General features: G+C 51.3%; 1 protein-coding gene across 14 annotated transcripts; it reads right to left on the minus strand.

Moving 5' to 3' along the window:
* Positions 1 to 109: 109 nt before the first annotated feature.
* Fpgs (folylpolyglutamate synthase) lies at positions 110 to 20936 on the minus strand. Of its 14 annotated transcripts, none has more exons than XM_087654472.1 (16): positions 20695 to 20936; positions 20439 to 20569; positions 9469 to 9597; positions 9329 to 9382; positions 8379 to 8443; positions 6048 to 6162; positions 5841 to 5918; positions 5682 to 5743; positions 5498 to 5600; positions 5213 to 5290; positions 4826 to 4973; positions 4657 to 4746; positions 3803 to 3953; positions 3309 to 3384; positions 2816 to 2882; positions 471 to 1315 (listed from the first exon to the last, which is right to left on the minus strand). In XM_087654472.1, exons 2-16 carry the CDS (start codon positions 20559 to 20561, stop codon positions 906 to 908), a joined length of 1749 nt encoding a protein of 582 aa, XP_087510598.1. In that variant the 5' UTR covers positions 20562 to 20569; positions 20695 to 20936; the 3' UTR covers positions 471 to 905.
* Positions 20937 to 23282: the final 2346 nt, after the last annotated feature.

Below are 23282 nucleotides of genomic sequence, written 5' to 3' on the forward strand. Positions count from 1 at the left end.
TGGCCTGGTAACAGTCAGCCAGAGCCCATTTTTGGAGGAAGCCAGTCCTCTCTGCAGCTCACTCATTTGGTGGCCCAACCTTGGGACAGAGAGAACAGAAACCCAACACTAAAAAGCCCTGTGTATAGTCTCTGGGGTCCGGGACGTAGCTACCCCTATAAAGCTCTGGGTTCTAATCCTGCACATGACTCTTGTTGGCAATGGGTCTATGGGTCCAGGCCCAAAGCTCCTGGAAGCCGGCCACCCTCCCTCATCCGTAAGGTGGGCATCCAGCTTGGACACATTATTGGCCAGGAGGTTTGCCTTGGTGTGTGGCACATAAACATTAGTCCAGTCTTTCCTGACACAGGCCACCTTATGCTCTGAGGGAGAGGACTAATCCCAGGCTATACTGCTAGGGCTCCATTCCTTCCTACACTCCTGCAGTGCCAAACTCCAGCCCCCAAATGTCTGATGAGGGAGCTGGGCGGTTAGGAATCAATCAAAAGTTTTGTCATTTATTTAAAAAAAATAAAAAATAAAAGGGTTTAAAAGCTTCAATTAGTTCCAGCAACACCCAGTCCCCAAATGCCCAGGCAAGGGCCCTGTCTTTGGCCAGAAGGCATTGGGAGGAAGAAGGAAGTCTCTGGTCTAACCTCAGGCAGCTCCAACAATAAGCTGGACCTGAGCCCGGAGGCAGCAGAGTGGGCAGGGAGCTGGGCTGGGCTGATGGTAGGGGCTCTGGGAAGCCCCTGCTGTCTCTGCCAGAGAAAGGAGAGGCCAAGGCACAGAGCCCCTCCCATCCCTACACTCTACCAAGAGCCCAGGACCCTGGGCCAGTCTCGAAGAATCTGAGAGCAGAAATCACAAGGCACTGAGTATGAGAGTCTCTGTGGGAAGGCAGGCTGGTGTAGGACGCTCCTTGGCTACTGAGACATGGAGGGATCAAGCAGCCTCAGCGCCCCGCCCACCAGGTGCAGGCTCCCCGTGACCAGTACGTGGATGGCAGCGGCCTCTCGGAGAATGCTCGCCCCGCTGTTGGCCGTGGGGTGGTTCAGAAGGTTCCTTGGAGGGCTCTCGGGCTGAAAGATGGGATCCCGGCCTTGGCTGATCCACTGCAAGGCGTGGGAGATGCAGCTGAAAACAAGGGAGCTCGTGCTAGTGGGCTGAGGTGGGTGCGGTGCCAGCAGCAGGGAGCCTGGCCGGGCAGACTCTGGGCCACAGCTGCCCCAGAGGTTGGAGCTGGCCTGTTTCTCTGCCAGGCAGTTCCAATGCTTCTGGTGCTGCAGGCAGCGGAGGAGCACCTGGTCCAGAGTCACCGTGAAGTTCTGCTGGTCTGTGGGGTCCAGAACGAGGCAGGTCAGTGGAGGGGAGGAAAGGGGGCGCAGGCTCAGTGAGCATCTGCTTAGCTCCTGGTCCCGACAAGCATCACGGCACCAGACTCCGTTGGTTGTCCACACGGTGGACCATGACCAGTGCAGCCTGCTGCTCACTGTCATGGGAGGCAGCGCCTGGTGCTCCAACTCCAGAGCTCTCTCGCTCATCTTTACAACGTGTCCCCTGGGGCCCCTCACCATGTGGGTGTGAGCGTTTCCCAGGAAGCCTGTTAGAAAGACAGATCCCGGGGCTGGGGATTTAGCTCAGTGGTAGAGCGCTTACCTAGGAAGCGCAAGGCCCTGGGTTCGGTCCCCAGCTCCGAAAAAAAGAACCAAAAAAAAAAAAAAAAAAAAAAAAAAAAAGAAAGACAGATCCCAGATCCCACCCCAGACCTGGGACCTGGAGGTCTAGCTGCATGGTTCACACTCCTTCAAAGTCTTTAAAATACAACACAGTATAGTAAAAAGCATTTTGGGAGCCAGTGAGATGGCTTTATCTGTGTGTGTGTGTGTGTGTGTGTGTGTGTGTGTGTGTGTGTGTGTGAGTGCGCATGTGTTGGGGATGCTTGCCACCAAGCCTGTAGCCTATATCTGCTCCCCATGGCCCACAACCCACATGGTGGAGAGAACTGACTCCCCCAGGTTGTCCCCTGTCCCACTCATGTGCCCCAACCCAAATAAATTAATTAATGTAATAAACAACAGCTTTGGAACATACTTCCCGTTCCGTGGTCCCAGAGCGGAGTCTTGGGCAGTACCCGCACATCTTCATGCAGAGCACACTGAACTCTCTACTCTCCTAGCCAATGAATCTCAGCTGAGTCCCACTGAGCTGATTTCAGTAGGCGTCAGAGGGCTGCAACCTGCTCTTTAAAAAAATGCTAGACCCGATCATTCTTTTACAGTGTTGCGGCCACACGCCACAACTTTGAAAATGAACCAAATGGTGTTTCTACAATAAAATCTATATGCCCTGGGGCAGGAGACACGACTGAGTAGTTGTTAAAAGCCTTCGTTGCTCTTTCAGAGAAGCCAGGTTCAGGCCCCAGTACCCACAGGGTGGCTCACCACCATCTGTAACTCCACATCCAGTCGATCTAATGACTTCTGGCCTCTACAGGAGCTGGGCACTCAGACTCACACAAACAATAAAAATAAGTCGTTTGGGGGCTGGAGAGATAGCTCAGTGGTTAAGAGCCCCGACTGCTCTTCCAGAGGCCCTGAGTTCAAATCTCAGCAACCACATGGTGGCTCACAACCATCTTAATGAGATCTGATGCCCTCTTCTGGTGTGTCTGAAGACAGCTACAGTGTACTTATATATAATAAATAAATCTTTAAAAAAAAAATCGATTTTTTAAAAAAATGTCATCTTCTAGCATACTTTGAAAGTCCCTGTTCTTCACCGAGCTGCCTGCCACAGGCGCCCGCTGTTAGCTGTACCATCTGCCCCCTCTTACCTGCGTTTCCTATGGATGAAATCTCTGTCACATTGGGGCAGAAGACAGCGTAATCAAAATGGCAGGGCTGGGAGATCAAGGGAAGATGTACTTAGTATCAGCCTTCTGAAAGTATGTCCCTCACCCCCACTTGACTTCCAAATAGCCCCCCCCCCAGGCCACACCTCTGGAGAAGTCCACCCTTGCACTGGGATATTGTAGTAATGAGCCACAGGCCTTCCTCACCCACCCCATCTACCTCAGTGCAGAGTACTTGCATACGTGTACTGCTCTGAATGAAGGTTCAGGGGGTGGCTACTCAGGGCAGCCTCGATGGAGGGCAGGCCCAAACCCAGGCTGGGGTAGTTCTGGATACGAACCACTTCCGCCTCCTGCTCGGAAGCCACTGTGGCCCCGGCAGCCTAGAACCGATGCAGTTCCCCAAGCAAAGGTGTGACAGGGATCAGCTGGGGACATCCAGGCCTCAGTGCCACCCTCCAGCTGGGTCCTTTACCTGCAGCAACTTCAGTAGGGCAGCAGAGTCCCTGTCACCAGTGGAGTTGAAGAGCAAGATGTGTACTTCATGCCCACTGCATCAGGAAGAAATGAGTGGAGCGTGTCTTCCTCCTCCCCAGCCCATTCCAGCCATTTCCCCAGAATTTAACCCTCCTGGAACTGGTCCAGCCCTGTGCCTCATAACTCCCCCTAAACTGGAGTGATGGACAGTTGTGAGTGACCATGTGGGTACTGGGGACTGAATCTGGGTTCTCTGCAAGAGCAGCAAGGGCCTTTAACAAGCCTCTCTCCAGCTCCAGGGTATAGATTTTATTGCAGAAACACCATTTAGTACATTTTCAAATGTGTGTGGCATCACTGCTAAAGAATTACCAGTATAACACTTTTCACTAAGAGCACGTTACAGCCCACTGATAGCTACTGATATCAGCCCTAATGGGTTATTACCTAGGACCCCGCCCTCTGCATGCCCAGCCTTGCAAGGGAGCTCACCCGTCGGTGCGTCTGCTGCGCTCCAGTGACTGGCAGTACCAGTGCACACAGGCCTGCACACTGCTGGTGGTATGAGCGCCATCCAGGTACCAGGTAACAGGTCCCCGCTGGAGTACCTGTGTCCGACCAGGCCACTCTGTGTCCCGAAGCCCTGGCAAAGGCAGATGAGACAGTGCTCTAGGACCCACAAGGCCTGTGATGTCCTGGCCCTGAAGGCAGATCCATTTACTAATGGCTCTCCCTGGGTTCCCAGAATGGGCTGTCCTGCTATGGGATCTTTCAGACAGCCCTGAGAGAGGGCTGTGATTGCAGTCATGCATTCCCAAGTGAGAGCTGGGGCTAGAGTCTGACCTAAGATCTGCCCAGGGCTGTGTCTGACAGCAACCCTGACTCCAGAGCTGTCCCTGACCGAAACCCTGGCACATTGACACTGCTCTAAAGGTCTAACGGTACGAGCCCTATTGTGGGCTGAAAGCAGTTTTAGGGAATGAGAGCAGAGGCATCCTCAGACTGATGACAGACAGCAGCTACCGCTGACTGTCACTCTGCTCCAGGTTTCCAGGTTCTGGCTCACTCACACCCGAATGACGTCACCTCAGGAACTATCGAAAACAGCCGCGGGTGGTGGGAACTAGCAGTTATCTCATTTGCCAGATAGGAAAACTGAGCCTCAGAAGATTTGTGAACTCTAGGCCAGAGAGGAATGCTCACCTGGAGGCGCAATCTACAACTGCCCTAACCTCCAAACAGGAAACCATCTCAAAGGGCACAAAGATACAACAGGGGCTCAAGATACCCCTCAGGGGGAACAAAGATGTGTAGTGGTCCTGTCTGGGAAGGAAGTTCTAACTTACCACGTCTCATGTGGGGCGTGGGGCGGAACACAGGTGCCAGCGGCAGCTGCCACCGAATGCTTGGCTTGGATGCCTTCAGCTCCTGGATGTCTGTGGGGCATGAGTCTGTGTTCAGACCAAGGCAGGCTCCACTCCCTGCCCACCTGCGTGCCCGCACTGGCCCACCTACCATGGTAGTTCTGCTGCTCCAGCCAACAACGGGCCAGCTGCAAGGCCAAGGCTGCATTATGCCGCTGGTGCTCTCCCTCCAGGCCCAGGCTCAATGGCAATCCAACCTGCTCCAGGGCTTCCAATGGTGGACACAGGTACAGGGGGCACTGTGGGGAAAAGGGCAAGAGCTGGTCAGTTGACCTGCCCCTACCACCACAGTTAGAAGGCCTTCTGACCACACCCCAACCACAGGGCCTACCAAGCCCTGCTCCCAGAACCAGATGTGTCTGCTGATGCTCCCTGCCACCCTCCTTGCGCATATGAGGAACCCGAAGCCCAACACAAGACTGTGTTCCTCTAGTCAGCAAGACAATCCACCCCACCATCACACCAGCCAATCACTTACTGAGATCTGCTGGGCTCTATCCCTCAGCACGGCCAGGGGACCTTCTGGCTGTAGCACAGTGAAGGCAGGGACACCAGGCTGCAGGCACACCAGGGAGAAAGTGACAGGGGCTGATTTCAACTGAGGCCACAGAGGGGTTCAGGTCACACAGGGAGAAGGATAAGAAGCCAGACTGTGCATGTGGCTAGGGCCTGGTTCTGATGTGCCACAGCCATTCTTTCCTAAGTGTTAAAAGGACAGACCCTGGGCTCCATGACCCTCTCCTGCCTTGGCCTGCTATGTTACCTTAAAGATGCCCCCTTTCTGCCATGCTATTTTCTCCACTGTATCTCCTAGCAGACTGGTGTGGTCAATGCCAAGAGAGGAGACTCCACACACCACTGGCTTTCTGAAAAAGACAAGAAGGTCCTGATCCACAGTGCTGAGACACCAGCTCAGGCTTCCGGTTGCTACACAGCAGATGCCTCACCTGATGATGTTGGTGCAGTCAAAAGCCCCACCAATGCCCACTTCCACCACGGCCAGGTCCACCTGCAGGAAAGCAGACAGCACGCAGGGAGCAGGGAGCCCCTCCACTCATACTCTGCTCCCCAAGGACCCAGATACGGGGTCTGGGGAAGATACTCACCTTCTCTTGGAGGAAGACATGGAAAGCCATGAGTGTGAGGAAGCGGAAGTAAGAGGGCATGGAAATGTGGCTGTCATCCTGCACACAGAGGAATGAGTCAGGGGCCAGAGCCCACGTACCCCCCAGCCCCCCCCAGCCCCCAGCCCCCCACACCCCTTGCTCTGGGGAGATGAGCCCTCTCCAGCCCTCCAGCCACAGCCTCGGCACCTTGAATTCCTCCAGCTGCTGATAGAGGTGCCAGAAGTACTTGGTAAAGAGTTCGGGGCTGATGGGCTTCCCGTTGATTCGAATCCGCTCACGCACCTGCACCAGGTGGGGAGAGCTGCCGAGAGACCTGGGGTCATCGGGACTCCCCCTCCCGAGCCTCGGGCCCTTCCTTACCCTCCTCAGACTGTGTCTACCCCTGCTCCTGAGCCTCCATGGAGTCCTCAAGAGTCTGAGCTCCTGCCTAGGGCCTCCAGACCCCACAGAGGCCAAGCCCCACCCCAGCATGTTAGAAGCCCCTCCAGTCTCTAGCCTGACCTCCAGTCAGTGTGTTCATCCCATTATACTTCTCCATCCCACGAGGATTAGGAACTCTGCTAATATGTGCCTATATCACCCAAACGCCTTTCAGTCTCAAAACAATAAATCCATAGGGAGGATCCACACCCCACAGTCACTCCCCTGCCCCATCCACATCTGCAGACTGTCCAGATGGCCATGTGGGCCAAGGTCAGTGGTTAGAGGTCTTACTCCTAACACTATGCTGCCAAACTTGCTGATCTGAGCTCATCCTGAGAACTCACATGGTAGAAGGGGAAACTACTCCTATAAGGTTGTCTTCTGACCTCTCTGCACAGAGGCTATGCTCACATTCAAACACACATGCACTAGGAAATCAAGATAATGCATGTTATCAGACTTAAAAAAGAAGAGTATTATTCTTTTTATTTCGTTTCTATTTTTAAAGGTCTCATATAGCCAAGGCTGACCTCCAACTCACTATATAGCCCGAGGATTACCCCGAATTCCTGATTCTGCTGCCGATATCCCTCAAGTTGTAGATTTGATTTACAGGCATAAGACGCCACGTTCAGTTCCCAAAAGATTAGTCTAGAAGACAGACAGTTGCCTTACACAGTCATAGACTGCTTCACAGCCTTCGGTCAGTGACAGACATATACTGTCACCTATCGATGCAGTGGCCACTGTGTAAGTGTGCCGTGTGCACATCATGCAAGCCTCCTAAGACTTGTGTCTGCTTTATAACTCCTCAAAGACCCTCCCACACCAAGGCATCTCCCTGCCCTCTCTTTCTTTTGTTTTATAAGACAGGGTTTCTCTGTGTAGCCCTGGCTGTCCTAAAACTCACTCTGTAGATCAGGCTGGCCTTGAACTCATAGCCTGTCTCTGCCTCCTGAGCACCGGGATGAAAGGTGTGTGCCACCACCGCCCTGCCCAGCTTCCATGACTTTATTCTGAACAATCACCAGTTTCAAGAAAACACATTGATCTGAAATGGTCATAGCCAACTGCTTTCAGATGCTTATGGAGGTGGCCGGACAAAACTGATAAAGTTAATGGTGGATGTGTTCCTCCCTCAAGGAACAAATCCCGAGGAATACAATCATATTCTTTCCTCTGAAACGGCCTTCATTTAAGGTGACAAGTGAGGAGAGGCTTGCATCAAGCTTAGGACGCAGGCCCTCCCAGTCTCCTGCGCCTCTGATGTCTGTGAGCCACCACAAGGGGCGCTGCCTCCAGAAGAAGCCACAGCTACGGCTGGCAGAGCTCTACTGCCTCCCAGTGGAGATTCTGACATGGAGGCCATAGTCAGTCTTTCTCTGTGGACCGTTATGAGTCAGGTTTGTGTTCCTTACTGCAGAGACAAACATCTCTATGCTTAAAAACCAGATCTGGGGTTGGGGATTTAGCTCAGTGGTAGAGCGCTTGCCTAGCAAGCACAAGGCCCTGGGTTCGGTCCCCAACTCCGAAAAAAAAAAACAAAAAAAACCGGATCTGGAAAGCCTCGGAGATGGCTTAGTCAGTAAAGTGCTCGACACACAAGTATGAAGACCTGCGCTCAGATCCCTGGCATTCCTACACTCCACCCCCACACCCACCCCTATCCTGCTAAAAACAAACCCCAGCCAGGGGCCGTGAGTCTATTACCCCACTGGGGGAGACAGAGATAAGAGGACCCCTGGGGGTTGCTAATGCATAGTCGCCCAGCTGAATTTGGGAGCTCCAGGCTCAGTGAGAGACCCAATCTCGAAAGAAGGAAGGAAGGAAGGAAAAACACACACTAAAATAAATGTGTGCTTGTGCATCCATACACAGATAAATCATACTCAAAGTTGGGTGCACAGCTTTAATCTCAGCACTCAAGAGGCAGAGGCAGGTGGATCTCTGTGAGTACGAGGTCCGACTAATCTATAGGATTCCAGGTCAGTCAGAGCTTCATACAGACACACAGACACACAGACACAGACACAGACACAGACACACACACACACACACACACACACACACACACACACACACAGAGCCCAGTACCTAAAGAAGCCAGTTTTCAGGCCGTAATTCCGCAGGATCCGTTCAGTGAAGGCACAGGTGGAGCCCTGAAAAGCATTGGGTGGGGTAAAATCATGGGTACTGCTGACTGTCGCCTTGGCAGCACCCAGAATCACCAGGGAGACAGGATTCTGGGCAGGTCTGGAGAGGAGTTTCTAGACAGGGTTGACGGAGGCACTCAGTATCCCCTTTCTGACAAGGATGTAATTCGATCTCTTGCCATGAGGGACTACATCCCTCTGAACTTACAGCCAAATAAACTCCTCTTCCCTGTGTGCCTGACAGTCTTATGTCAACTTGGCAAAAGCTGGTCATCTGAGAGGAGGCTCCAGTTTATGGGAGCCTCGGTGAGATCCAGCATAAGAGAAGGCCTGACCCGTTGTGGGTGGGCTATCCCTAGGCTGGTGGCCCTGGGTTTTATAAGAAGGCAGGCTGAGCAAGCCCTGATGACCAAGCCCATAAGCAGCACCCTCCATGGTCTCTACATCAGATTCTGCCTCCAGGTTCCTGCCCTGTCAGAGTTCTGTCCTGACTTCTTTGGATGACAAACTGATCTATGGAACCACAAGTGAACCCTTTCCTCCCCAAGTCGCTTTTGGTCATGGTGCTTCATCGTCAACAGCAATAACAACCCTAACAAGACACCCAAGTGGCTATTGGTAGCAGAATGTAGAGAATCAATTAATAAAGGCAGACAGGTGGGGCCTAGAGAGATGGCTCAGCGGTTAAGAGCACTGACTGCTCTTCCAGAGGTCCTGAGTTCAATTCCCAGCAACCACGTGGTGAGATCACAACCATCTGTAATGGGATCCGATGCCCTCTTCTGGTGTGTTTGAAAACAGAGATAGTGTATTTATACACATAAAATCAATACATCTTTTTTAAAAAAAAAAGTGGACAGGCACCAGTCTGCTACATGGACTTGCTCTTACCTTTCCTTTGGTCCCAGTGACATGGATAATTTTTAGTTGGTTCAAATCCTCCACCTACAACAGACAGAAAGGTCCTCGCCTCAGCCACTGGGCTCTGAAGAAGAAAGGGTAGAGGTGTTTCACAGGCTCTGCCACCTTACCTGCAGTCCACTCCGTGCGAGGTACACCTCCATAGCTTCTAGCTGCGCCTGAGGGTCACTCCGTTGACGCTTTACCTCCTCCAGGCAGCTGGCATTGGTTTGCAGGGTGTTGAGCGTGCGCACAGCATCCTGGCAACCATAATCGAAGTTCAGTGAGGGTCCTCAAGGACAGAGGGACCCAGCCCACAAGTGGCAGAAACAGGGCAACAGGCCTGTTTTACCAGCCATGTTGCCTTTGCCTACAGCTACTTGATGGGGACAGCCCTGGCATAGTTCCAGTTCTGGCAAAGATGAGAGCCACGGGCAAGCTAGCCCCACCAGGGAGTGCCAGGTAAAACTGGCAAGATTAACGGACCTTTATTTCCTGGGCTGCCTTCCCCAAGCCTCTATGCTCTCAGCCTTCATACATGACAGCTCTGTCTGTATTTTCTCTGTCACTGTATTGACACCTATTGAGCTGGGGCCGGGACATTAGAAATCTAGGAACTTTGAATTTCGACATGTTCGAGACTGTGGGAGTTCCACATTCTAACCCCAAGACAAGACAATATAAGTAAGCTATTAGATCTGGAAGAGGAGGTACAGAGGGGGAGAAAAGGCGTCCAAGAGTCATCCAGTCAGAATCCACAGGTGTGTACAGACAGTCTCAGGGGATGACTTTGGGGGATGGGAGTGGGAACAGAAAACAAACGGGACTAAATGAGAGGCATTTGAGGTAGTCGTGTGTGTTTCAATTACACCTACATTCTGAGAAATCGGTGCTTAGGTGGTTCCTCTCAGGCACCAAACTGGTCACCTGTCCTCTTATCTGGTCACATGGCTGGAAGCCTCACAGCTCTAAACCGGTACCACCTGCCTAGCTAGCATTAAGTTCTGGTCATTGACAGCTGACCCTGGCACCGTAATCTAGTTTGTTCTCTAGATTCTAGGTCCCTTAACGGCCTCTTCTTCTGCTTGCCCGCCAGCCAATTCTAAACACTTGGATTCCAGTCTTGAGTCTTGGAGACCCCAACCCCGGATCCTCCTGGGTATTTCCACTCCGTACTTCATACTCCTCCCTTCCCCCTCATCCTGCATTGCCAGTGCAATGCTGGGGTCATTGGAACTTCTAAAACTCAATTCAGACTCTGGACGTTCTGGTGTGTCACCAGCGCCCATTCCCTCTGCAACACGCGACACGCGCTCTCAGAATTCCCACATCGGGCCACCTGAGCCCAACTTTCCGGTCCCTGTCACCTCCCCTGGACTCCCGGATGTCCCCGCCTCCTGAGCCCCGCAACTTCATGCTCCGGTGGCCCCAGGCGCTGGCGGAGAGCGGAGCACGGCTCCGGTCCTGCCCACGTGTCAGTACGGGACCGTTTGCCCGAGGGAACCGTCAGAAACCTGATACTCCATGCTCGGCTCCTGCGGCGCTGGCCACGCGCTCAACCACCGATACGCCGCGCCCTCCATCGTTGCACCACGCGCAGAAACAGCTGCCAAGGATAGAGCCGAGCACAGGTGGCTCCGCGCCCACGACATAGCCTTAATGCCACTGCAAGCTAGGCCTGGGCCGGAGCCGCCCCGCTTCGCTCCGCCCCACTTTGCTCCGCCCCACCCTGACGCGCCTCTAAGGCCCACCAATCAGAGACTCTCGATTTCCCCGGACCAATGAGAACCGGGAGGGTCTTATCGCGGCCATCTTTGAGAGGGGCAGATTGCAAGGCGGTGCGCTGCTCTCGCCATGCTTCTAAGGGGCGCGCTGCTGGGGAGGGTGGAGGGAAGGGGGTGTTCGTGGGAGGGGTCCTCCATTTTAAAGGGACTCTGCACTCTTTTCGCCATCCTCCCATGGTCTGTGCTCCAGGTTTTAAGGACTTCACTGTACATCCCAAAATAGCCACTCCATGCCAGAAGTTCTCAGTCCCCGCTCTATGCCAGCCTAACTCTGAGCTGGAAGAATTACAGAGCTGGCTGTGTCATCAATTCCCAGCAACGAAATGTCCCGGCTCGCGCAGACACTGGGGATGCGGCCTTTTCGGTCAAGAGCATGACCGTGTCTTCCCAGACCCTTAACTCACTCTAGAAGCCTAGGAAGACTAGAGAGAAATACACCCCTATCGAGGCCTGCGGAGTGCAGGGAGGATTTCCAGCTAAAGAAGGGGACTGTGGGAAAGAATTCCACTTGGTTGGACCGGGTTGCTCCTGAGATGCTTCGTCATCAGGGACCTAGAGCCCCATATGAAAATAGGTTTGGAGAAATGGCTCAGTGGTTTAAGAGCATTGACTCCTCTTCCAGAATCTTAAGGTTCGAGTCTCAGGACCCACACTGCGGCTCACAATTGTAGACTTCAAACTAGGAATCTGATCCCACTCTCGCCTCCAAAGGCACAATGCCAACAGGCAAAAATGTTAAGTAAAGATAAAAAGTTTGGAGTAAGCTTGGCTGGTTAAAATGACTTTAGGGGAAGGAGCGTGATCTTCTAGGGCTTTGGAAACTCCTTTGCAGTGGAGAGTGGATTTGAGGACCCTCTGGGAGGTGGGGAACAGTAATCTCACCTAACTGTAGGCAAGGAGGTACTTCCACTTGCTGGAGGCACTGGTTAGAAAGCAGCCCTTTGACCAGCAATGGATTTTCAATATCTTCTGCTTTTCTACATTGGGCTTAAATATTTAGCAGAGGGGGTTGGGGATTTGGCTCAGTGGCAGAGCGCTTGCCTAGGCCCTGGGTTCGGTCCCCAGTTCCGAAAAAAAGAACCAAAAAAAAAAAAAAACATTAAAAAAATATTTAGCAGAGATTGTCTATTTTAAATAAGCAAAACTTGTTTGGGGAGAACTCTGGACATCTGCTTGCTCTGAAAGTACTGCTGGGCTCCAACTCACAGAGATCTGCTTGCACTGGCCTCCTGCGTGCTGGAAACAAAGTGTCCGAGCGTATATTTCAGTGAACAGCCTCACACATTCTTGGCCCACTTTTCCTCTTGTTTCCCCCTATGGAGTTTTATCTATAACCCGGGTGGACTTGAGACACCATACCTGGACCCGGCCAGTCTCAAATTCTCTAAGTGGCAAAAGATGGCTTTAAACTCCTAGTCCTCCTGCTTTCGCTCTCCAAGGGCTGAGATTTCAGTGCCGAGAGGACCCGTATATACCAGCATGGTTGGTTTCATAGCCTACTGGGATCTAATCCAGGGCCTCTTGCACTCTACACAAGCCTCTGCCGCTGTAGTCTTCCAAAGACAAGGTCTCATGCAACCCAAGCCTACCTCTAACTCCCTAACTCACTACGTAACCCAGGAAAATGTTAAACTTTACTCCTTCTGCCTCAGACACCCAGGGCACGGGGAGCTGGGATTACAAGCATTTGCTACTTTGCAAACCCAAGTGTGGACTTCAATGAACAGTTTCACTCATTCTCCGCCCACTTTTCTCTCAACGTTTCTAGTTTTTTTCCTGTGGGGTTCCAGTCTGTAACCCAGGAGGATGGGAACTCAAGAACCTTCTTTACCCACAGACTAGTTTTGTCTGGTTGGTTGTTTTTTTTTTTTTTTTTTTTTTTTTTTTTTTTTTTTTTTTCTTTTTTTTTTGGAGCTGGGGACTGAACCCAGGGCCTTGAGCTTGCTAGGCAAGTGCTCTACCACTGAGCTAAATCCCCAACCCCCAGACTAGTTTTATAACCTTTGTGCATCTCCTTTTTTCTTCTTTCTGATAATCACAAAACCAGTTTATGCCATCCCAGAAGTAGAGGCAGGTGGATCTCTCTGAGTTCAAGGCCACCCTGCTCTACAAAGTGAGTTCCAGGACAGCAAAAAAAAAGGGGGGGGGGTCATGCCTAGCACATGCAAAAGGACTGAACTTGGTCTCATAGCACTACAAACAATATAAAAGCATCTGCGTACCTGGTTCTGTCCTCAGTTTTTTTGTTTTTAACTATCAGATTTGTAAGAAGTGACACTGGAGGTAGACAGCACCCTGAGGGAGGACTTACTTTCTTGGATTCTGTGCAGTGAGGTAGAACCCGGTTTAGCTCATTTCCTCCCTCTTTCTTGTTTCCTTGTTTGGTCTTTTTGATTGTTTGTTTGTTTGTCTGTCTATGACAGGGTCTCACTAGACAGCCTACAGTAGCCTGGAGCTCCCTGTATGGCTAAGACTTACCTCTTAACTCTCGGCAATTCTCCTGCCTCAAGGAATACAGTTGTATGTCAGGATGCTCAACTTAATTTCCTTTACCGTTTAATTTCTTCCCTCTTTTAGGCAGGTGTTTTGTCTGTATTTAGCTCTGTGCAGCCTCTTTGTACAATGCTGGCAGAAAACAGAAAGGGGGGTGGGGCTCAGATCCCCTGGAACTGGAGAATTACAGGCGGTTGTGAGCCACCCTGTGGGCGCTGGGACCTAAATCCTCCTCTGGGAGAGTTGTGCTCTTAGCTGTTGAGCTTTCTCTGTAGCCCCGATCCCCTTGATCTTTGTCAGGATCAAAGCAATAGAGGGGCTGGGGACTTGGCTCATCAGCAGAAGCCTCGCCCTGCAGACAGGAGCCTCAGCCCCTGCCACAGGCTTTCTCTAGAGCCAGAGCTGAGCCCTGAGTCCTTGGACTGTATATGTCAGTTCTAACCGGAAACAAATGCAGACACAGAGCAGGGCAGAGCACTGGAAATTCTGCCAATCTAAACTGGTAGTTTTCCAGTTGTAACAGGGAATTATAAGTGGTGACTGAGCTCTGGGCATGTCACCTGTGTCTTGGACCCGTGTATACTCTGCTGTCCCAAGGACACTTTTCATGACTTTCCACGTATTGATTTTATTATTTTGAGGTAGGGTCTCATATATCCCACCCTGGCCTCTATCTAAGTCACGATATATCAAAGACGCCCTTGAACTTCTGATCCGCCTGCTTCCCCGCTCCCAAGTGCTGGTCCCACACGCTTGCAACAATCACTAACCTATCCAGTTCAGACAGTGCTAGAGAGCCAGTCCAAGGCTTTATGCACACTAGGTAAGCGCTACCAAGTGAGTGCCACCCCCAGTCTTCAGTTTCCTATCCACAGACAGCAATCAACCCTATATAGGTGACTCTATACCATACTGTTCCCATATACCCTTTCCTCCCTGGTGCTAGGGTACACACACACACACACACACACACACACACACACACACACACACACTTGCATACCATAGTGTGTCCATGGAGCTCAGAGGACAACTTGCAGGAGCTGGCTCTCTCCTTCCATCACGTGGGCCCTGAGGATCAAATTTGGCAGCAAGTGCCTTCAGCCACCGAGCCGCCATGCTATCCCATCCACAAGGCTTTCTATACAGTTCTTACTCTGGACTGTGTTGGTATGTAGATGTCCCCGCCTCTGATTGGCCTTGCCGAGCTATGTAGCGCTCCAGTGGGGGAAGCAAGTTGAGGACTTGCTCCTGATGGCTGACCTTTAGGCTGTTCCCAGCAATTTGCTGTCACATGTGATGATTTAAAGGGGCCATTCACATCCTTTATTTCTCCCACACGAGAGAGAAACCCGAGACTAAGAAGTGGATTGACAAGTGGATTGACAGGCTGGAGAGATGGCTCAGTGGTTAAGAGCACTCACTGCTCTTCCAGAGGTCCTTAGTTCAAATCCCACCAACCACATGGTGGCTCACAACCATCTGTAATGGGATCTGATGCCCTCTTCTGGTGCGTCTGAAAACAGCTATGGGGTATTCGTATAAATAAAGTAAATCTTTAAAAAAAAAAAAGTGTATTGACTAAGTCAAGGGCAATTTGCAGTGCACCTACTCATACATATTCCCGTGTGCCTGGCAGGAGAGGTGGACTAGTTTTCTTAGATCTCAGAGCAGTGCTGACACTACCCTGGGCTTCAGCCACCTCATAACCCTAATGGAAATTAGAGATCGTCCTCATTTTATAGGAGGAGAAATTGAAGCTCAGGGAGATGAATGAAGGCGCCCAGCAAACCCAGACTTGCTGGCTAACATCTACCTTGCTCCCCCACCAGTCTGTCAGCTCCCTGATGCTCTCTGCAGCCCCTGGACTTGCTGTGTGACTCTGAGAAAAGCGTGCCCTGTCTCTGACTGGTCTCCTCCATAGCTATCTGAAGGAAGAAGTCTAGCTGTTCCTCCCTCACCTGGGGCTCCACACTTGTGCCACTATAAAGAACAAGGAGAGCCAAGGCATCAGTAGCTTTGTGCAGAAGCACAGTATTCACACAGGAGGCAGAGGCAGGTGAATCTGCGTGTTTGGGGCTGGTTGGTCTACAAAGTGAGTTCCAGGACAGCTGGGGCTACACAGAGAAGCCCTGCCTCAACCCCCCCCCCCAAAAAAGTGAGTGCATCTCTGTACCCCTCGGTACAACAAGGATCCTCCATGCTCCAATGTCTAGAGTAATGGCCTACAGAGATCCCCTCTCCTTGGCAGCTCCCCTCTCTGATGATCAGAGCCACACTTTGCCTATGGCCACTAAAGAATTACGACATCTGCAAACGTGGATATATTCATACTCATCCCTACTTTCCTCTCTCACCCCCTCCAATCCCCCTCCTCCCCTCCCTCTTCCTTTATACTCTGATGTCTTCACTTTTTTTTTTTTTTTTCGGAGCTGGGGACCGAACCCAGGGCCTTGCGCTTGCTAGGCAAGTGCTCTACCACTGAGCTAAATTCCCAACCCCATGTCTTCACTTTTTAAAAACGATTGTTTTATTCTGTGTGCGTGGATGTTTTGCCGGCATGCATGGCTGTGCACCGTATGTCTGCTGATCCCCGAAGAAGCTGGAAGGAAGCACCGGTTTCCCTCAACTGCAGCCTGCCATGTGGGGGCTGGGAATTGAACCCAGGTCCTCTGGAAAAGCAATCAGGGCTCTTAACCAGTGAGCCATCGCCCCAGCCCTTCATGTCTTTGCATCTTTATTTGGTGACCCATTGGGAGCATGAGTGACACTCTTGTTACCTATCGGTAGCACCGGAAGATTACCAATGGCTGCACCACTGGAGAAACTGCCTTCCCTCTTCCAGCAATGATCAACTGAAAACTAGGCTTTCCTAGGCCCCACAATCATGCCTTCTAGAATGACTGGGGGGCGGGGGGGACAACTAGCCTGTTTTCAGAAGCCCATGTGCTCCCATCTCATTTGGCAGATGACATGGATGAACACGTCACCTGCCCTCCTGAAGCCCTTTCTTTCCTGGGCTCCCTGCCACCTGCTCTCTCTCCTTCCTGTCCTAAAGGCAGGCTTTGCTGGCCTCACTCTACTCTCTGCTCACTGCCACCTCAGGCCTCTCTGCCACACTGGTATCCTATGTCCTATGATAATTTCACCGTGCCACAGGCAGGACTGTCCAGCAGCCTCCTGGCCTCTCAGCCACAATGTCCATGGTATCTTAGAGTGCTGTGCTCATGGCATCTGCCTTCTGATATTGTCCAAGCCTGCTCAAGCTGGCCCAGGTCAATCTAGCTGAGGAGCATCTAACCATCCCATTGGGGAGCCACTCAGAGCTGTGGTCAGGGCTCACTCTGGGTCCCTATGCCAAGCCCCGGTCACACCCCCCCACACACACACACACATACAGGCTTTCCCTGGTAGGTCCATCTGACAGTCCTCTGAGCCCTGAAAGGTCTCATTTTTAGTGCAGTTCAGTCCTTGTGGTTTCTACTGCCGGAGTGATAAACTCCTAACTCTGCAAGTCCAAGGACCATCAGCCAGGCCCCCTTTAGCTGATGTTCACATTTCATAATCACTGAGCATCAACAGTTTAACCCTGTTTGCAGCCTACAGAGTATGCAGCAGCAGAATGACCCCTCACCACACAGAGTAGCCAACTAAGGTACAAGAAGTTGGGCCTGGGGATTTAGCTCAGTGGTAGAGCGCTTACCTAGGAAGTGCAAGGCCCTGGGTTCGGTCCCCAGCTCCGGAAAAAAAAAAAAGAACCAAGAAGTTACTCAACCAGCCCAGGGTCACACAGAAAACAAATGAGGGGTCTTTGCACTGGTCTGTCCCTCTACCCTGGCCGAGTTCAAACGTTTGCAGGACTGACCCCCATTTCAGGACATACTTGACACAATCATTCCTTTTGCCTGTCAACCTTTCGTACCGTTGAGATTTTGAAGCATGTGGTTGTGTTACCATTTCAAAAGAAACCTTCTTCTTGGCCAGTCGAGTGGGTAGAGGGGCCTGCAGTCATGACTGACCTCACAGCCCTTGGGAGGCAGAGGCAGGTGGATCTCTGTGAGTTCAAGGACAGCTTGATCGTAGTAGTGAGTTCCAGGACAGCCAGAGCTACACAGTGAGATGCTGACTCAAAACAAATAATCAATCAAGGGTGTGACTGGAGTGGTTTGGCACTTGAGAGGTGGAGGAAGGAACGCCAGGATTCTGAAGTTGTTTTTGAAAGCAGCCGCAAGTAGAAACCACACAAAGCAAAATATGCTAGACTCAGAAGGCCTCATACGGCATGGTCTGTCTTCTGTGTGGAACCCAAGCAAAACTCTGTGTGTGGTCACAACACTAGAAAGTGGATTGTAAGAGGAGAGGGAGAGTGCTTCGAGGAGGGAAACAGAGAGGAAAGGGGAACCCCTATGATGAAAAAGCAGAAGGCAGGGGTTGGAGAGACAGCTGGGGGGCGGGCTGTGTGCTTGCTGAATAAGTGTAGGGACCTGAGTTTGATCCCCAACACTCATGAGAAAAGTCAGGCACGGTGCTACACAGCCCGAAATCTCTTCTAGGAAGCAAAGACAAGAAGGTCAGGCTCAGGGGCTGGGGATTTAGCTCAGTGGTAGAGCGCTTGCCTAGGAAGTGCAAGGCCCTGGGTTCGGTCCCCCCCCCCCCCAAAAAAAAAAGAAGGTCAGGCTCAGTTAACAGCCAGCCTCTCAAAATGTGAGCTCTGGGTTCAATGAGAGGCAAGAGACCTTGTCTCAAAGATAGAGAGTCTTTGAGGAAAGAACAACTCTGGCCTCCTTCTACATATGCATGTAAGATCACATACATATACCAAACCCAGGTGCACATGTGTGCACACACAGATACATATACACCTGTGCACATAGAAAGGATGGCGCCCAGCGCTCAGGAGGCAGGGGTAGGCAGATCTCTGAGTTTGAGGCCAGCCTGATCTACAGAGTGAGTTCCAGGACAGCCAGAGTTATACAGAGACACCCTGGCCTTAGGAAAAAAGAAAGGAAGGAAAAAAGAAAGGAGAGAGGGAGGAAAGGAAAGGAAAGGGAAGGGAAGGGAAGGGAAGGGAAGGAAAGGAAAGGAAAGGAAAGGAAAGGAAAGGAAAGGAAAGGAAAGGAAAGGAAAGGAAAGGAAAAGAGTGTGGTAGCACCTGGGTCCCAGGCCAGCAGTCTTAATCTATATCGTTTTGAGATTGGGTCACCTTATGTAGCCCAGGTTGCCATGCCTCCTGATCGCTGAGATCAAAGGCATGCGCCACCATGCTAGTTTGAGTTATTTACATTTGTGTATCTGTGTGTGCAACATACGCTGTATGTGCAACAGTCATGTTCACGCTGTGTCACCAGACCAGGAGAGGGGGGCATCACAAGCCTTCTGGAACACGAGTCACACGGGTTTTTTGAGCTACCTGATATGGGTGCAGGAAAACAAATCTTGCTCCCCAAAAGCAGTAAACACATTGACTGAAGTCATTCTCCAGCCTCTGGCTTTCGTTTTCCTTCTCGAGACAGGATTTCTCCACTGGCCCTGACTGTCCTGGAACTTCCTCCGTACATCAGGCTGGCCTGGAACTCAGAGAGCCGTCTGCCTTTGCCCTCAGAATCTTGAGATTTTTTTTTTTCCTTTTCTTTTTTTTCGGAGCTGGGGACCGATCCCTGGGCCTTACGCTTGCTAGGCAAACGCTCTACCACTGAGCCAAATCCCCAACCCCCAGTCTTGAGATTAAAGGTGTGCGCCACCACCTGACTGTAGCTATCTCCTGCACACTGAGTTCCCCTAAATAATAAACAGCGAAGTGCTTTGTTTGAGACAAGATCGAGAATGGATAGGGGTGACCTTGAACATCCGAAGTTCCCGCCTCCGTTTCCTGAGCATTTCGGTTGCAAGCATGTGCCACACCTGGTTTTATAGTGCACAGCAGGCAAGCAATCAACTGAGCTCCAGGTATCCTCGGGTCCCAGAAGCAAGTCCTTCTCTGGGAGGAGTGCACCTGTCCTGACTCATTCAACCCTTACAATTGCTTCTGCGGAAAGGTTGTGTGCAGAGCCCTGCCCAGGGAAGGCCTAAAGCAAATAGGTTTAGTGATTGACAGGGTGTTAAACCAGTTCTGCCCCAGGCCCTATCTGACTCTGGTCCCACCTGCCAGGCCCTACCTGACTCCGGTCCCACCTGCTCCAGGTGTGCCGTTAAGAGATGCCAATCTCTGGAGAGATGGCTCAGGGGTTAAGAGCACTGGCTGCTCTTCCAGAGGTCCTAAGTTTAATTCCCAGCAACCACATGGTGGCTCATAACCATCTGTAATGGGATCTGATGCCCTCTTCCGGTGTGTCTAAGACAGCTACAGTGTACTCACATAAAACAAAATCAGTGGGGAACTGACTCAGTGTGTTTCACCTGCCTCCCGGAAAACACAGGAGACACTGGGCTGGAGAGATGGCTCAGGGGTTAAGAGCACTGATTGTTCTTCCTGAGTTCAATTCCCAGCAACCACAGGGTGGCTCACAACCATCTATAATAGGATCTGATGCCCTCTTTTGTCATGCAGGTATACATGCAAATTGAGTCCTCACATACATAAATAAACTTTAAAGTCTTATAAAAACAAAAACCCCCAGGGGAGACACTAGCCTGCTTCCTACGCTCCAGATCACCTAGTGATACAGTGGGCAGGGTTTCTGAGGAAGTCCCAATAGACAGGCAAGTGGGTTCCTAACACCGCCTCCTTAGGAGACAGCTTTTTCTAGAGCCTGCAGTGTCTACTATCTGGCTATTTATCCACAGGAAAGCAAGACAAGCCAACACAAGGTCCTAGGATCTCCTACCTGAAAGGAAGCAGTCTTAGCTTCGCAAGCACTCGGTAGGCCCTTCCATTCCATGGCCAAGTCCCACCAGAACTTCTCAGCCACAGGCCAGGACACAGGCAGGCACCTGGTGCTCTTCATCATTTGGCTCCCTGATGGGTAGGGTACAAATGACTCAAGTGCAGGAGCCTCTGGCTGAGCTAGCTATGCCCCACCAGAATGGGACTGCAGGAGGCTCCCAGGCCTCTTTTACCCTCTACACCAGGCGAGCCCTTACCTGATAGGTTCCCATTTCCATCCTGAGCATGGTCCAGTAACTTTCCTGGCTGGTCCTAGCTGGTGTCCCCACGACAAGGCCAGCTGTACCTCCTCATGAGTTAAATAACAACTGGATGGAGGGTAAAGGTCAGCAGTAGGGGTTAGGGGGTGGCAGGAGGCAGGGATATCTGGAAGATGTCCAAGCCCTGGGGTTGGCCTTGCTGCCCAGGTGAGCTTGGCTCTACCTGGCCTCTTCCAGCCGACCTTGTCACAGCTCACCTTCCCTTATAGTTGGGCCCATTTGGCCCTCATCCTACCTAACCAGGATGAATGGACAAGATGAAGAAACACAGGTGCAGCATGGGAACAAGGTGACCTTGTCCCAATTCAAGTTTACCAGAGAAGAGGCCTTGTTTAACCAGATCAATTGGTGAAAAACAAAGTCAGGACACGTAACAAAGTCCTTGGACTGCAGATGACATCAAGAAAATGAGTCCAGGCGCGCTCGCTCTCTCTCTCTCTCTCTCTCTCTCTCTCTCTCTATCTATCTATCTCTTTCTCTCTCTCTCTCTCTCTCTCTCTCTCTCTCTCTCTCTCTTTAAAAAGATTTATTTATGGGGGCTGGAGAGATGGCTCAGAGGTTATGAGCATTGTCTGCTCTTCCAGAGGTCCTGAGTTCAATTCCCAGCAACCACATGGTGGCTCACAACCATCTAACGAGATCTGGTGCCCTCTTCTGGTGTATAGGTGTACATGCAGGCAGAATGCTGTATACATAATGAATAAATCTTTAAAAAAAAGATTTATTTATTTATATATAAGTACACTGTAGCTGTCTTCAGACACACTAGCAGAGGGCATCAGATCTCATTACAGATGGTTGTGAGCCACCATGTGGTTGCTGGGATTTGAACTCAGGACCTCTGGAAGAGCAAAGCTCTTAACCACTGAGCCATCTCTCCAGCCCCAGAGTCACCCTCTTGCACCAAGTTCAGAAGTGTGGCGCTGGTCACAGTGATCGCTCCAGCCTCATCATCCTGAGGCCTTTGTTTCCACGCCTGCCTACCCCAATGTCCTCAGCTACTCTGCTCGTTCCTCTTTCTGCATTTTGAGGCCATGACTTTGTAATGAATGCAAATGTTCACACGCATGCTTGTATGTAGAATGCTCATGTGTATGTGTGTGCAAGTGTGTGGATACCAGAGTGAACCTGGAAATTACCTATTCAGCCTGGGTACCTGGCCAGAAAGCCACAGAACCCCCCTTTCACCTCCTTAGTGCTTAAAAGGAACCACTGTGCTCACGCAGCTTGTCCTTTATGTAGGTGATGAGGGTCAAACTCAGCCCCAGTGTTTGTGAAGCAAGCGCGTTACTGACTGGGCCATCTCCCCCACCCTTTGCTGATTTTTAATAGATCCTACTCCATCAGAGTAATTGGAACCTACTAGAAAAATGAAACACACCAAAATGGTGACTGGAGAGTCATGTAGGCTGTGGGGAGGACTGAATCCAACAATAGATCTATCATACGCAGTGACTTCCAGGAAGCTTCTGAGGAATCAGTGACTACAAACCGAGATTGGGCGTGGCTCAGTGGTAGAGCACTTGCATGTCCTGGGTCCAATCTCTAGCAAAGGGATGAATCCCTTGAATACTTGAGGGAAGAGATTCTGAAACAGAACAGTTCTATTAGTTTGTCTTCCTGTCACTGGGCATTTGAGAACCCCCTGGTAGCCACAAAGACTGTCCTAACTTCTAGTTATAGCAGGTTGAATGATGTCCTCTCCAATCACGTTCTAGGAATGCGACCAGAGTGGGCAGGGCCATGGGCGGGAAGGTTTCTGCAGACGTAACTGATTAAGAGGGGGTTATGGGGGGGCTATGAACCCAACAATGGATGTCCTCATAGACAAAGAAACAAAAACGATAAGGAATGCTTTTCAGAATCAAGATTGCCATGCAAATGGTGGTACACACCTGTAATCCTATCTCCCTAAAGGAGGAAGCAGGGAGATCTGCAGTTCTGGACATCCGAGCTAATGACCACTTGTCTGGAAGGGCTGAGAGATGGCTGAGTGGTTAAAAGCCCCAGCTGCGGGGTTGGGGATTTAGCTCAGCGGTAGAGCGCTTGCCTAAGAAGCGCAAGGCCCTGGGTTCGGTCCCCAGCTCCGAAGGAAAAAAAAAAAAAAAAAAAAAAAAGCCCCAGCTGCAATTCCAAAGGACCCCGCTCAGTTCCCAGCATGTGTGGCAGCTCCAGGGGCATCACTCCTCTCTAGCTTCCCTGGGTACCAGGGATACACAGTGTACAGACATGCAAGGAAAAAAAGAATACAAAATCTTCAGGCCAAGCTGTGTCAGCTACCAGAGCTGGAGAGACCTGAAGATCGACTGTCCCAGAGAACTCCAGAGGAAGCAACTCTGCCAATCCGCCATGAATTCTGGACGCTCAGCTCCCGGAGCTAATGGACTAACACTGCCCTTCTCAGACAGCTTTGTGATGTTACTGAACCTCACTAAACTCTTGGGTAATCTGTCACCTAGGTTAGTCCTCTAAGGGTCCCTACCATGTCCTTATCCCATCTCCACACTGGCCTTCCTTCTTGCCCT

Source organism: Rattus norvegicus, chromosome 3 (genome assembly GCF_021556685.1).
Source record: "Rattus norvegicus strain SHRSP/BbbUtx chromosome 3, alternate assembly SHRSP_T2T, whole genome shotgun sequence".
In the NCBI taxonomy this organism is placed as follows: Eukaryota; Metazoa; Chordata; class Mammalia; order Rodentia; family Muridae; genus Rattus; species Rattus norvegicus.